The 15,820-nt window shown below is 43.7% G+C and overlaps 1 protein-coding gene across 2 annotated transcripts; it reads left to right on the top strand.

The window, feature by feature from the left end:
• The first annotated feature begins 809 nt into the window (after positions 1-809).
• Positions 810-15,758, top strand: NKRF (NFKB repressing factor). 2 transcript variants are annotated; one of them, XM_001927183.7, is made up of 3 exons: positions 810-1,510; positions 11,646-11,776; positions 12,790-15,758. In XM_001927183.7, the coding sequence occupies exons 1-3, from the start codon at positions 1,245-1,247 to the stop codon at positions 14,745-14,747; spliced, it is 2,355 nt and encodes a 784-aa protein (XP_001927218.5). In that variant the 5' UTR covers positions 810-1,244; the 3' UTR covers positions 14,748-15,758. The 2 variants fall into 2 exon arrangements, with proteins under 2 accessions (XP_001927218.5, XP_084864419.1); XM_085008293.1 differs by lacking the exon at positions 810-1,510 and adding an exon at positions 9,283-10,134 and having other exon boundaries at positions 11,222-11,776.
• Positions 15,759-15,820: the final 62 nt, after the last annotated feature.

The following is a 15,820-nucleotide window of genomic DNA, read 5'->3' as shown; positions in this document are numbered from 1 at the left end:
TATGGACGATAAAAGTGCTTGCCTTGAGAAGTGGCTGTGGATGATTTTCTTTGCAAGTATTTAATTTTTTACTATTACTTCACGATAAAATCCAAAGCCAATGAGGAACGACGCACAGGGCTTTTCTTTTTTTTTTTTTTTTTTTTTTTGTCTTTTTTGTTGTTGTTGTTGTTATTGTTGCTATTTCTTGGGCCGCTTCCGCGGCATATGGAGGTTCCCAGGCTAGGGGTCGAATCGGAGCTGTAGCCACCAGCCTACGCCAGAGCCACAGCAACGCGGGATCCGAGCCGCGTCTGCAACCTACACCACAGCTCACGGCAACGCCGGATCTTTAACCCACTGAGCAAGGGCAGGGACCGAACCCGCAACCTCATGGTTCCTAGTCGGATTCGTTAACCACTGCGCCACGACGGGAACTCCGCACAGGGCTTTTCAAGCTATCCTCTGAAGAAAAAGCGCCACGGGGAGCTGACATTTTAGGGAAAAAAAAGTGTAAAACCCATTTCCAACCCAAGTCCCTCCCAAAGCACATGGTCCCAGTGTCGTAGGGCTCTGAAACCGAGGGAAAAGCGTCAGGCGAGCCACTGCCGCCAACAATCAGCTGAGAGAGCCTTCCAGGGACTTAAACTGGACAACGTCCCGGAACCTCGGAGAACCGCCCCCAAAGCCCCTTCCTGGAGCCCCGCCCACCGCTTGTAACCATAGTGCGTCAAAGGCCGGTAATCGTCATAAGTGGAAAAAAATATACATCGCGCGAGATTCAGCGACGGGATTTCGAAGTTAGGGAACAGCCGCGGCGCAGGCGCACTGGCCTCACAACCGCGGGGCGGCACGCGGGTAGGTAGGCTAGAGCTCAGAGGAGGGGGAGCAGAGCGTGCTGCTGTCTTTTTTTCCCCCCCTTCCCGGCGCAGTGCGTGAGCCTGCGGGTCGCTGGAGGTGCGGAGCGCGGAGCCTGGCTCGGCCTCCCTGGCGCGCGTGTGACTGCGGCGGGCGCCCTCCTCCTGATCCTCCACGAGTTGGAGGAGTGAACCGGGCGTGCTCCCGGGTTGCCGGGAAGTGAGCTTGTGCTCGCCTTTTCCTTTTTGACGGTCGCCCCTCACGCACACACTCCAGTCCCTTGAGAGTTGGTCTTCGCGCCTCGGCGCGCCCCTCTTCACGCGGCCCCTCCCACAGACCCCAGTCCCCATTCGCCCCTGGTCCGGAGTTGGCTTCATCCCTGGGGTCCCTGCTTGGGGGCGGAGAAGATGGCTGGCGGACGTCTGCTGTTGGGGGGCGACTTCCTGTCGCCGCCGCCGCTGCCCCCCCTCCCGCCGCCGCCGCTGCCGCCCCTCCCGCCGCCCCCGCCCGAGCCAGTGCTGGAGCAGTGGCGCTATAGCCACGAAAGTGACTGGCAGTGGGCTCTGCGGCGCAGCTTCATCTGTCGGCACCTGCACAGCTATCCCGGGGCTGCCCTAGACCAGCTCCTCGCTCTCTCCGCTGCCTGGACCAACCACGTTTTCCTGGGCTGCAGGTGAGGAAGGCGTGAGGGTTGGGTTAGGGACCGGGCTGGGGGTGGGGGCGGAATCGGTGATGGGGTCGGGATAGGGCCGAGGGCCGGGTTTGGATGAGGGCTTAGAGACTGGAGAGTTGGAGGTGCTGGCGGACTCCAGAGGGCTCAACGTTGGCCTGGTGGGGAGGTGGGGAAGTTGGCCGAGCGAGGTAGTAGGGGATGACATAACAGAAGGGTGCAGGGATCTGGGGAGCGACCCCTCCAGGACCAGGGATGGAGATGAAGCGGCGCCTGGCAGGGGATTGTTAAGAGGTGGTCATTGTGATGGTGCTTTTGGAGGGCGTGGGAAACGACGAATAGCAGAACCTCGAACCTGCGTAGGACCTTCCAAGGATGCGGTATCCGCAGAGAATATTGGACAATCGGGGTTTCGAGGGTCTGTGCGGAGAGAGGCGGGGGACCCTGCAGTTCTAATCCTAGTCTCCTGATCATTCTCTCTTGCCATCCCCATTAAATTAAACACCACCAGCTCCCCAGCTGGGTTTTACTGTCTTCTCCTGGGGAGGCGGTTTGTATGAGGTCTCAGCCGCAGGGTCCGCCTTGCTTGTAGATTTCCGCATAATGTGTCTGGACGCAAACAAAGAAATGGATATATCTACTGTAAAAATGGATCGTCCCCTTTCACCTTAAGTGAGATCAGAAGGATTAACATTTGGCCTCTGAGGGAGGTTTTAGGTGTGCGTGTGTTTGTTTTCCTCCCCTTTCCTAGAACCTGGAGTGTGTTCTGAACGGGCCTCTTTGAAAGCATTCAATGGAGGCTGCGGTGTGGTTCCAACGCATTTTTTTTAAAAACAGACTACTTGGACCACTGTCCTTCAGAACCCCCAAATAAGCCCTATACTAGACTAATCATTCCTTTGATAGACTGAGAGGCTTCTCGCTCTCTCTCTTTTTGACACTCTTGCCTCAAGGTGAATTTTTTATTGGGAAGGATGAGAAATTCTGGGAAATGACCAGATCAAATTCAGCCAATTCAGTTCCAGGAATGACCAACAGATACAGAAAAATAGAATTATCTACTGTTAATGCTTAATTGTTGAACATAGCATCCAGTGAGATACTTTGTTTTGCTTTTATAGCGCAAATGGATTTTTTTTTTCCTTTCTTCTCTGGGTTAGTGTAACTTCTGCCTCCAGAGATAATGATTATTTCACTGGAGGAACTGGTTACAACTGGGGAAGTCTCAGTAATTAATCCAGTCAGATAAAACTAATTGACCTTCACGTAACAATATTGTTCTAGCAGTTGAAGAGGTATCTTTATCCTATAATCAGAGATCTCCTTAATATCACAGAAGGCCATGGGAGATCCGTATCCTTAAAAAGAAACTTACATGGGAGAGGAGACTAACCATCCTTTGTGTAAATGATTCATCTTACCTTCCCACTAGAATGTAAGCTCCTTTGGGGAAGGGTTTTTGCTTTCTTGTTCACACTGTTATCTTCAAGGCCCAGAAGAGTGTCTCCTTCATAATAGCTGCTCAATCAATATGTGTGAAGTGAAGAGATGAATATAGCTTTGTAATGTACAAAATCTTTTTTTTTTTTTTGCTTTTTAGGGCTGCACCCATGGCATGTGGAAGTTCCCAGGCCAGGGGTCAAATGGGAGCTGCAGCCGTGGGCCTACACCACAGCCACAGCAGAATTGGAGCCCTGGCTGCTGTGTGTGTGTGTGGGGGGGGGGTCATCATGTTACATTGTAGCTAAGTCAATTCAAGCAGTGTAAGAATTGCTACATTACCCAATAGCCTAACTGAAGAGTAATGTTTGCATTCTGTCTGATAACTTAGATATGGGAGAAAGAGAAGAGGCAATAAAGAATCTTGGAAGTTAGAGACCCTGCGTGGTCTTCCACTTTAGGCAGGCTTTATGGTAGATGTCATCGTCAGGTGGGTAAAACCTGTATTCCTGTGCTTGTTAATGTCGACGTTGGCAGAGCTCTTTTTTTCTGGTCTATTCGCCTGTGACAGAAGATTCTTCTTTTCTTCCAAGGGGACTGTGGAAAACATGGTGACACAGCCCATTCTAAAACTGTTAATTTGTTGTTCAAGGTTCATCCTTTGCCTTTCGGAACAGATTGTAAACAGTAGAAGAAGGGAAATCTTTGTATTTTATTTCCCACTTACAAGACCTTCTATGTTGTGATGTAGATGGGGCTGAAAGAAGTCCTAGGGCAAGGATATCCTTGAAAACTCCTTGATCATAAGGCCAAGCCAGGAGGAGCTAAAATGTGTAGGGAAGCAAACCATGTTTCATTCCTTGGTAATAGTGGCGATTTTCACAGAACAAGTTTGACTCTGTAACGGTGTCTGTTAGGCTTGTTAAAACACAGATTTCTGGGCTCTACCCCCTGGGTTTCTGATTCAGTGGGTGTGAGGTGGGACCCCATCATTTGCATTTCTCACAAGTTCTCAGATAATGCTGATGATCAGGAAATGCTGTCCAGGGACTATACTATGAGAACTACTATACTGCCTTATAGGATAAAATAAAGCAATGTTTTCCAATCTGCTTTTTTTTTTTTCCCCCTTTTGAGGGCGCACCTGTGGCATATGGAACTTCCCAGGCTATGGGTTGAATCAGAATTGCACCTGCCAGCCTATACCACAGCCACAGCAACATGAGATCTGAGTTGCGTCTGTGACCTGCGCTACAGGTTGTGGACAATGCTGGATCCTTAAGCCACTGAGTGAGGCTAGGGATGGAACCTGCATCCTCATGGACACTAGTTGTGTTCTTAACCTGCTGAGCCACAGTGGGAACTCCCAATCTGCTTTTTCATCATTTTTTCCTTCATAGTCTAGGCAATCAGGAAGCTCAAATAGCTGAGATTATTTCTCTTGACTTTTTCTTGTCTGTTTCATAAAAGTAAACCTGTCAAGATCTTTTTTTTTTCTTTTAGCTGTGGCTTGCAGTTCCCAGACCAGAGACTGAACCACAGCCGCAGCAATGAAAGCACCAGATCCTAACCACTAGGCAACCAGGGAACTCCCTGTCAAGATTTTTTTTTTAATGAATGCAATTTCTGAGTTATATCTCGTGGAATTTTTTTTTTCTTTTTAGGGCATCACCTGAGGCATATGGAGGTTCCCAGGCTAGGGGCCAAATTGGAGCTACAGCTGCCAGCCTATGCCACAGCCACAGGAACGCCAGAACCGAGTGGTGTCTTCAACCTACACCACAGCTCACGGCAGTGCCAGATTCTTAACCCACGGAGCGAGGCCAGGGTTCAAACCTGCAACCTCATGGTTCGTAGTCAGATTGGTTTCTGCTGCGCCATGATGGGAACTCCTGGAAATTTTTTTTTTTTTGTCTGCGCCTGCAACATACAGAAGTTCCTGGGACAGGGATCAAACCCACACCATGGCAGTGACAATGCTGGATCCTTAATCTGCTATGCCACTAGCGAACTTCTATTTTGTAGCTATTGAACAGTTAATACAGTCTTTTAATCAACTACGTCTACAGCTGTAAAATAACATAATTGCTCATATGAATGCCTAGGGACCTGTGCAATTTTTACTTAAAATTGTCAATAATGTATATATATTTAATAAAACAGAATATCTGGTTAACTGGAGCATCTATTTTTCCAGTCAGCCTTCATCAATAGTATTAGAAACAAAATCCTGGCCTATTAACCTTTGATGAGATATTACTTAATAGAGAAAATATATCCTAAAATGAAACTAGCTTTGCCACCTTGCTTATTTGTCTCTCCCTTGTTGATGTGAGACTGTTGTTTGGAAGGCAGATGCTGGCTGGGCTCATGTGAAACTACCTTTTTACATTGTAGGTAGAGTGTACCAGTCACCAGCTAATGAAGTGTGAGTAGGAGCCTTTGAAAGATGTATTGGGGAAGTTCCCATTGTGGCTCAGCGGTAACAAACCCGGCTAGTATCCATGAGCACTCGGGTTCGATCCCTGGCCTCACTCAGTGGGTTAAGGATCTGGTGTTGCCATGAACTGTGGTATAGGTCACAGACGTGGCTCAGATATGGCGTGGCTGTGGCTGGCAGCCATAGCTCCGATTCAACCCCTAGCCTGGGAGCTTCCATGTGCCGCAGGTGTGGCCCTCAAAAGAAAAAAGAAAAAGAAAGATGTCTTGGTAATCTTGGTTGGTTGTTGTTCACTCTTAGGGGTCTTATGCATAATTTTGCTTAAATTATTTTGTACTTGGAAATCCTAATCTTTGCTTAGTTTTAAAACCTCAGCTTTTTCATTTGGACCTAGTAGAGTAATAGAGTAAATTTTTAAGAATTTTTTAAAAGCATCTATTACTGAATATTTTATTAAATTTCAGATGCCATTGCATATCATAAGTGTGCACCTGTCTTTGTTGAAGAATGTAAGATTCATGAAGTCAGATGTCTTTGTCCACTAGAAATCATCTTTTTGTATGCTGGGTGTGGAGGGACAGTTGAATCGATTTCTAAAATCTTGGTACATAATAAGCTACCTTTGGGAATTCCCGTAGTGGCGCAGTGGTTAATGAATCTGACTAGGAACCCTGAGGTTGCGGGTTCGGTCCCTGGCCTTGCTTAGTGGGTTAAGGATCTGGCGTTGCTGTGAGCTGTGGTGTAGATTGCAGACGCAGCTCGGATCCCGTGTTGCTAGGCTCTGGCGTAGGCTGGTGGCTACAGCTCCGATTCGACCCCTAGCCTGGGAACCTCCATATGCTGTGGGAGCGGCCCAAGAAATAGCAAAAAGACAAAAAAAAAAAAAAGCTACCTTTGAAAACCTTAAAGACCTGCTGAGCTTTTTGGTTTTCTTTTTTTTTTTTTTTAAGCGTTTTCAGCCAAATGGGTGAATTAACAAACTTAGCTACATAATATGCATGCATCTTCAAAATTACTATGTTAGACTTGCCTTCCCGATACTTTACATCACGGTCTCTATCTTATGGATAGAATACTGTACAGCCATTAAAACTCATGTAGCTTTTTTTCTCCATGGAGAAAAAGCTTATGATATAGTAAATTTTAAAAAAAGCCCACCTCCCCCAGCAGATTACAAATCAGCATAGATGATTTGATAGTGATGGGGGGGAGGTAGTATGGAAAGCAGAGAGAAAGGAATTAAAAAGTGAACCCCAAAATGTTAATGAGGTTATCAGTGGTTAGATTTGTAAGTGCTTTTCTTGGTGGATTCTCTCAAATTTCTGGAGTAAAGGTGTTACTTTAAAAACTACTGCAGGAGTTCTTGCTGTGGTGCAATGGGATAAGTGGGTATCTCTGCAGCAGTAGGGGCATGAGTTCAATCCCTGGGGTTGAGTGGGTTAAGGATCTGGCATTGCTGCCACTGTGGTGTACATAGGTCACAGCTCCAGCTTGGATTCAGTCCCCGGCCTGGGCACTCCATATGCTGTGGCATAGCCAAAAAAGAAAAAAAAAATCCACTGCAAAAAAATACATAATGAAAAACTGACCAATGAAAGCTTTACTGCCTTGTTTTATTTCAAATTTGTGGCGCCGCTTCTTTCTCCTTGGATAGCTACTCTCTGGAGAATCCTAGAAATAAGACTGAAATCCTAGTGGTCTTTGTATTAAAGTTAATACAAAGATTAATATTTGCACTCTTCTTTGAATGGTCAAGTGTTAGGCACTATACAGTCTGTTCCATTATTGTTTGAGCTGATTGGGCTTCTTCAGTATTATGACTTCCTAATAAAGGGCTGAGGAGATGACTGTGTTGGCACCCTATGCAAAGATTTATTTTTATAGCCTATGGGTGATGTTGAATTTTGTGGCAGGTGTAATGAATAGGAAACAGTAAGTAGGTATAATCATTACTAATGCTGGAAGAAGCCTGAGAGCAAAGTGAGTATGAACGGTGTGGGCCCCAGATGCATCATTCATGGACAATGTGTAACATATATACAGTATACATAGTTGTGTACTATATTTGGATTCAGGCTATAATTGAAGGTCTGGAGAATTTTGACTAGAATTCAAGGTTACTGGCTTGGTTGTGTATCCATTTTGGTAGCAAAAGTGGAAATATCTGTTTAAGATTTGTAGGTTTCATCTCATTTTCATTATCTTTTTTTTTCATTTCCTATCTTGGAAATTGGACTCCTAAATCTGAATGGCAGTGTTACATAGAATGTGTGATGTTTTAGGCTATGCTTTTTGATGTTTAGATAGGAGTAAATGAAAATAAAATTACTCTTGGCATTTAAATACTGGCGTTAGCAGCAGCAGTTGTCAGTGGGATGTGTGGGTTACAGCTGGGCTGGCTTCCAGGTAATCTGTCAGTGAAGGCCACCATGTCACGTCTCTACTTTGCAAGGAAAGGCCTCTGATGGGTATGGAACCGACTGTGCGGAAGGTGGAAAATGTTATCCTCCTTCAGGTTCAGAGCCTATTCATGTAGAGGTGTGATGGTTGCTCATTTTTCAGAACTTTCTTCCCCGGTGCTACCAGGAGTCTTTCTTTTTTTTTTTTTTTTTTTTTTTTTTTTTTGGTCATAGGCTGTGAAAGGCTCTGAAGATAGGAAGGGGGAGTAGGAGTAGATCCCCATGATAACCAAAACTTCACTTGAGCCCATATTTTTCTCTGCAGGAAATTGATAGTCTGTCAAGCATCCAACCTACTTCAAAGGAACCTTTTTAAACATTGTATGTTTTAAAGCTTTTTATTATGGAAAAATCAAACACAAAAATAGAAGAGTTTAGTGGACACCTGTGTGCCCATCACTCAACTTCAGCCATTATCAGTGGTCTGTCATGCTTCCCTTCTCACTTCACCTTGCCCCAGTTTTTTGTGGGAGATAGTCTGGAGTATATTAAAGAAAGTTTTGACACCATTTCTCCTGCAAATACTTTATCTATCTGTACCAGATAAGAATTTTTAAAAATAGGATCATAATACCATTATTCATACTCACCAAAATTAACAATAATTTCTTAAAGTCATCCAATGCCTAGTCCATGTTTAGTTTTCTCCATTTGTCTCAGGATGTCTTTTTACAGTTGGTTTGTTTGATTCACGATCCAAACAAGGTCCGCACATTATATCTGGTCGACCTGTCTCCTTTAACCTGTAACCATTCCCTCTCCTTTTATTTTCATGGTCTTTATTTAATGAAGAAATTGGGTTGTCACATAGTGTTTCCTTCATTCTGGATTTGGCTGGCTGTATTCTTGTGGTGGTATTTTAACATGTTTCTAGGAGTCTGGGGCTTGATTAGGTTTGGGTTCAATTATTTGTTGGGCAGGAACACTTTTTAGATCTTTGTCCTGTCATATCACATCAGGGACACATGTCTGGTTGTCCCTTTTTAGAGATATTAAGATTTTAAGGGAGTTCCTGTCATAGCGCAGGGGAAATGAATCTGACTAGGAACCATGAGGTTGCGGGTTTGATCCCTGGCCTCGCTCAGTGGGTTAAGGATCCAGCATTGCTGTGAGCTGTGGTGTAGGCTGCAGACACGGCTCGGATGTGGCATTGCAGTGGCTGTGGTGTAGGCCCGCAGCTGTAGCTCTGATTCAACCCCTAGCCTGGGAACCTCCATGTGCCATGGGTGCGGTCCTAAAAAGCCAAAAAAAAAAAAAAGTTAAAAGTTCCCCACCAATTTTTTTTTTTTTTTTTTTTTGGCTGCATCCATGGCATGTAGAAGTTCCCGGGCCAAGGAGCAAACCCACGCCACAGCTGGGACCACACCAGAGCCACAACAGTGACTATATTGGATCCTTAACCTGCTGAGCCATAAGGGGACTCTGCCACCAACTTTTTTTTTTTTTTTTTTTTTTTTTTTTTTTTTGCTGTTTCTTGCGCCGCTCCTGGGGCACATGGAGGTTGCCAGGCTAGGGGTCAAATCGGAGCTGTAGCCTCCGGCCTATGCCAGAGCCACAGCAACGTGGGATCCGAGCTGCGTCTGCAACCTACACCACAGCTCAGGGCAACACCGGATCGTTAACCCACTGAGCAAGGGCAGGGACCGAACCTGTAACCTCATGGTTCCTACTCGGATTCGTTAACCACTGCGCCACGACAGGAACTCCACCAACTTTTTTAATTGAAATTTTTATTGCAATAGTTATAGATTCACATGTAGTTGTAGGAAATAATATGACAACATGCCCTTTACTCTTTCTTTCCCAGTTCTCCCAGTGACAACATTTTGCAAAGTTATTGCATAATGTCACAACCAGGATAGTGACACTGCTACAGTCCACTGATTCTATAGATTCTCCCACTTTTACTAATAGTCGTGTGTGCGTGTGTTTAGTTTTATGCAGTTATCATATGTATAGGTTTCTGCATCCACTACCACAGTCAAGGTATTGAACAGTTCCAATACCACAAGGATCCCTTAGGTTGCCCTTTTATAACCACTTCCATCTCCCTTCCACTCATACACAATATTGTGTATGCATACTTCGTTCCTTTTATTGCAGAGTAGTGTTCCATGGGATGTATGGTACCAGAGTTTAACCACCTGTTGAACGACATCTGGGCTGACTGCAGTTTTTGGCTGTTATAAATAAAGCTGTTATGAACAGGGTTTTTTTTTGTTTTTTGTTTGTTTGTTTGTTTGTTTTGGTCTTTTGTCTTTTTAGGGCCACACCCGCAGCATATGGAGGTTCCCAGGCTAGGGGTCTAATTGGAGCCACAGCTGTCAGCCTATGCCAGAGCCACAGCAATGCCAGATCCGAGCCTTGTCTGCGACCTACACCACAGCTCGTGGCAACGCTGGATCCTTAACCCACTGAGTGAGGCCAGGGATCAAACCTGCAACTTCATGGTTTCTGCTGCACCACGACGGGAACTCCATGATCAGGTTTTCATGTGACCATAAACTTTGATTTCTCTGAGATAAATACCCAAAAGTGCAGTTGTAAGGTTGTATGATAATTGCATGTTTAATTTTTTTCAGACACTTCCAAGTGGTTTTTCCAAAGTGGCCATTACCATTTTACATTCCCAGAAGCAATATATGAGTGATCCAGTTTCTCTGTATCCTTGTCAGCATTTAGTGTTGTCACTGTTTTTCACTTGAGCCATTCTGATACGTATGTCGCAATACCTCATTGTGGTTTTAAATTGCATTTCTCTGGTGGCTAATGATGTTGAACATCTTTTTGTGTGCTTATTTACAATCCGTATATCCTCTTTGATGAAGTGTTCTCTTCATATCTTTTGTTCATGTATATATATATACGCATTATATACACACATTTATATATATTTACTGTTGCATTTTGAGAGGTCTTGAGGTCTTTATACTAGATACTAATCTTTTGTCAAGTGCATGGTTTGCAAATATTTTCTCTCAGTTTGTAGCTTGTCTTTTCCTCCTCTTCATGGGGTCTTTTGAGAGCACAAGTTTTTGATTTTGATGAAGTCCGTTTTATTAACTTATCCTTTTATGGATCATGCTTTTGGTGTCAAGTATAAGAACTCTTTGCCTAGCCCTGTATCTTGAAGATTTCCTCTTGCAGTGTTTTTTCTTTGCTTGTTTGTTTGTTTTCCTCTGCACCTGTGGCATATGGAAGTTCCTGGGCCAAAAATTGAATCTAAGCCTCAGCTGTGACCTACACAGCTATGGCAATGCCAGATCCTTAACCCACTGTGCCACAGCAGGAATACCTTCACCTGAATTTCTTGATTTTTCTGTTTGTATGTCTTCTTTTTTTTCTTTTCTTTTTTTTGGGGGGGGTTCTTTTTAGGGCTGAGCCTATGACATATGGAAGTTCCCAGGCTAGGGGTCAAATTGGAACTGTAGCTGCTGGCCACAGCCACAGCCACAGCAACATCAGATCTGAGCCACATCTGTGACCTACACCACAGCTCCTGGCAACACAAGATCCTTAACCCACTGAGCTTGGCCAGGGATTAAACCTGCATCCTCATGAATACGAGTCAAGTTCGTTGCCACTGAGCCACAACGGGAACTCCTGTTTTGTATGTCTTGTAGTGACAGTAACATAATTACTCATTTGATAAGTATTCTGGGCAGATTCCTCAGTTTTATAGCAAAGATATTCTGTTGGTCAAGTCCTATGAAAGCAATTGTAAGAAGGCCCATCTAGAAACTTTTTCAAAAACTGCATTCTTATCTGTTTTAACTGTAGATTATATTAATTTAAATAGGTACAGCCCACGCTTGATGGAAAAAATTCTCCAAATGGCTGAAGGTATTGACATCGGGGAGATGCCTTCATATGATCTGATGCTGTCCAAACCTTCCAAGGGTCAAAAACGTCACCTCTCAACATGTGATGGTGAGTATACTTGTTTGTGGAAGGTGGGAATGAAGAAATGGTGTGGCTTTTTAAAAGAAATGAGTGTGGTATGTGATTGCAAACAACAGTGGTAACATTGCATCTTACACAAATGTAAAAGACTTTGAGTTTGTACAGTTTTTTTGAAGATGCTAAATGGAAGTGAAAACTAAAAATACTGAACTCACACTATAATGCTATTCTTGAAGTCCATGCCATGGAACCTCCCTCTAAATAGAACAACCTTATACTCTGATCATTTGAGCATCTAAGTAACTAAATCCTCTTGGATGGGTCCAAGGTGAACCAGCTTTCTACTAACCAGTGTTAGTGTCTGGTATAGCCTCTGCAAAGAGTTCTTCCATAGCTTTAAATTTGATATCCTCCATAAATCATTGGTTCCCAGCTCTTATTTGTTCTAGAAATAAAATATATCAAACATCTTTTTATGCAGAATAGTTCACAATTAAGATTTTAAAGTTGAAAATCTTTGGGATCTTTTGACAATTATTTTTACTTGCTGTTTTAGTCCCAGCCCTGTGAAGCACCATCACAGAGTCAGTCATCTCTGATACAAAAGAGAGAGGCTCTGTAAATGACTCTGGTCCTCATCTCTGCTGCATTTTTGCCATCGATTCCGTTTGCAGTCCTTAGGAAGGGAGATTTTCCACACAGGTGGCGTGAGAGTGTAGTGGAGCAGCCTCTTACCCGGTACACGTCACCTGTGCTTTAGTTTGTTGGATGCGGGAGCATCTATCAGTCATGCTTGGTGATTCTGCATACGTGAGCCAATGGCATATTTTCTCTCAAGTCTCTTCTCTTACACGTGGAAGGACAGGGAGCATCCCTCCCTATGCTGGACTCTTTGAGTCCCTTCCTGAATTTTTTGTGATGGGAAGTATCTTGTACCAACAAAACACCTTGCAAAAATAATATGGTTGGTACTATTTTCCTGCTTGGTTCTTTTGAAATATTCCCTTTGTAATGAATTGTAAATTTCCCTCATTCTATAGGTCAGAATCCTCCTAAAAAGCAAGCCGGTTCCAAATTCCATGTGAGACCTCGTTTTGAGCCTGTACATTTTGTAGCTAGTAGTTCAAAAGATGAAAGACAGGAAGATCCTTATGGCCCTCAAACAAAAGAGGTAAATGAACAAACGCATTTTGCCAGCATGCCGAGAGACATCTACCAAGATTATACTCAAGACTCTTTCAGTATACAAGATGGGAATTCTCAGTATTGTGATTCATCAGGATTTATTTTCACAAAAGACCAGCCTGTAACAGCCAACATGTATTTTGACAGTGGGAACCCTGCCCCCAGCAGCACAGCACAGCAGGCAAATTCTCAGTCAGCCTCTGAGCCTTCACCATCACAGACATTTCCTGAGTCAGTGGTAGCCGAGAAGCAGTATTTTATTGAAAAATTAACAGCGACTATCTGGAAGAACCTTTCTAATCCAGAGATGACTTCTGGATCTGATAAAATTAATTACACATACATGTTAACTCGTTGTATTCAGGCATGTAAGACAAACCCTGAATATATATATGCTCCTTTAAAAGAAATCCCTCCTGCTGACATCCCCAAAAACAAAAAACTTTTAACAGATGGTTATGCTTGTGAAGTTAGATGCCAAAATATCTACTTAACTACAGGTTATGCCGGCAGCAAGAATGGGTCCAGGGATCGAGCTACTGAGCTAGCTGTAAAACTCTTGCAGAAACGTATCGAAGTGAGGGTTGTCCGACGGAAATTCAAGCACACGATTGGAGAGGACCTTGTGGTGTGTCAGGTTGGCATGCCTTCATATGAATTTCCTCCAGCTCTGAAACCCCCAGAAGAGCTGGTGGTGCTGGCTAAAGATGCTTCTGGGCAACCGATTTTTAATGCTTCTGCCAAACACTGGACCAATTTTATCCTTACAGAAAACGCAAATGATGCAATTGGTATCCTTAACAATTCTGCCTCATACAACAAAATGTCTGTTGAATACAAATATGAGATGATGCCAAATCGTACATGGCGCTGTCGAGTGTTTTTGCAAGATCACTGCTTAGCTGAAGGTTACGGAACCAAAAAAACAAGTAAACATGCAGCTGCTGATGAGGCTTTGAAAATCCTTCAAAAAACACAACCCACTTACCCATCTGTCAAAAGTTCACAATGCCAAACAGGCTCTTCACCCAGGGGCTCTGGAAAGAAGAAGGATATAAAGGATCTCGTAGTTTATGAGAATTCTTCGAATCCTGTGTGCACGCTGAACGACACAGCTCAGTTTAACCGAATGACGGTTGAATACGTCTATGAAAGAATGACAGGCCTCCGATGGAAATGCAAGGTGATTCTAGAGAGTGAAGTCATTGCCGAAGCAGTTGGAGTGAAGAAAACCGTCAAATATGAAGCTGCTGGGGAAGCTGTGAAAACCCTCAAAAAGACCCAGCCGACTGTCATTAACAACTTGAAGAAAGGAGCTGTTGAAGATGTGATTTCAAGAAATGAAATTCAGGGCCGCTCAGCAGAGGAGGCTTACAAACAACAAATCAAGGAAGATAACATTGGCAATCAGCTGCTGAGGAAGATGGGTTGGACGGGTGGTGGTTTAGGTAAATCCGGCGAGGGCATTCGGGAGCCCATCTCCGTCAAAGAGCAGCATAAGCGGGAAGGGCTTGGTCTTGATGTAGAGAGGGTAAATAAAATTGCCAAGAGAGATATTGAACAGATCATCCGAAACTATGCCCGCTCCGAGAGCCACACGGATTTAACTTTCTCTACAGAGCTGACTAACGACGAGCGGAAGCAAATACATCAGATTGCCCAGAAGTACGGTCTGAAGAGTAAGTCTCATGGGGTAGGCCACGATAGGTACCTGGTGGTAGGTAGAAAAAGACGGAAGGAAGACTTACTAGATCAGCTCAAACAGGAAGGCCAAGTAGGGCATTACGAGCTTGTGATGCCACAAGCAAATTAAGATCTTACTAATTTATTTTGTAACTGCCTAAGGAGGCAGATTTGTGAATTAAAGAAATGCTACATGTTCTGGTTGCAGAGTATATTCATTCTTACGATGTTTCACCTCGTTCATTTCATATAGTGCTTTATTAGATATTGGAACTTGAAGAATTCTGTCCACTTGTATTAGCTTAATCCAGCAGATGATATTGTGCGGTTACTGTTTGTGTCTTTGATGTTGCTGTGTCCCTCAGATTTTAGTAGTTTATACAGAGCAAGAACACACATCCAAATGGAATTTCACCCCGAGAAATTCCCATTTTAAAGGGCATAGCACAGCACTCTGCAACAATATGTAAAGTTGAAATTGATTATAATAAAACTAGTCTCAATTCCAGTCTGAACTGAAAATGTCAGATCATTTTGTATTATCTCTTTTCATCTTTATGTGAAGCCAGTTATAGAATGTTTAACAGTAAATTGTGCTGTACATGTAAATGTCCTTACCAACTAAATGATGTAAAACTTTCTTAAAGTAATTTTAGTGTTCATTTATTTATAACTTCTACCACGTGATTTCCAGAATATTGGAAGTAATTTACTGTATCTTGTGATATATGAGTTTTAACAAATTCTAGTCTTCACGCTGAGGGAGCACTACTTGAGAGAGCAATCGAAAAGTTTCCAAAACTTTGATTCAGTCTGAAGAAGGGAAGCTGGAACTGTCTGTTCTTGGTGCCTTGCAGAGAGACTCACAGCAACTCTCCATTATAGCTTTTACGCGGTGCGGATGTACAGCACATCCAAGGCGGCCACAGCTGTGGTGGAGCTTGGTAAGACGGAAGGTACAATGGTGCTTTGATGAAAACGGTCAGTTGGCTGGTCCCTCTCTCAAAAAGCTTATTGAGCCCCCAAGCCAACTTTGTAACATATTTAAAACTGCTATTTTCGCTTATTTCTGGAATGTAAAAAAATGTATAAAAAGAATTAGTGTATGCTTCCTGAATAAAACGGAGCCAAAGTTGATCAAGATAGTGGTGTGCTTATTTCTGGGCAGCAGCCTGGTAGCGACACTTTGGGTCTTTGCAGAAG

Source organism: Sus scrofa, chromosome X, assembly GCF_054392235.1.
Source record: "Sus scrofa isolate SSC_HxYL_T2T_F1_AM1 chromosome X, Sscrofa_HxYL_maternal_Yorkshire_Landrace_v2.0, whole genome shotgun sequence".
Lineage (NCBI taxonomy): Eukaryota > Metazoa > Chordata > Mammalia > Artiodactyla > Suidae > Sus > Sus scrofa.
Note: the sequence above shows the minus strand (reverse complement) of the source record. Positions and strands in the feature narration are given on the sequence as shown.

What these genes read in the sequence shown, in the direction of transcription:
- NKRF (XM_001927183.7), top strand. Translation starts at nt 1,245, where the DNA reads ATGGCTGGCGGACGTCTGCTGTTGGGGGGCGACTTCCTGTCGCCGCCG. An exon ending in CACGTTTTCCTGGGCTGCAG is followed by an intron (nt 1,511 to 11,645) that starts GTGAGGAAGGCG and finishes TAATTTAAATAG; the next exon opens with GTACAGCCCACGCTTGATGG. An exon ending in TCACCTCTCAACATGTGATG is followed by an intron (nt 11,777 to 12,789) that starts GTGAGTATACTT and finishes CTCATTCTATAG; the next exon opens with GTCAGAATCCTCCTAAAAAG.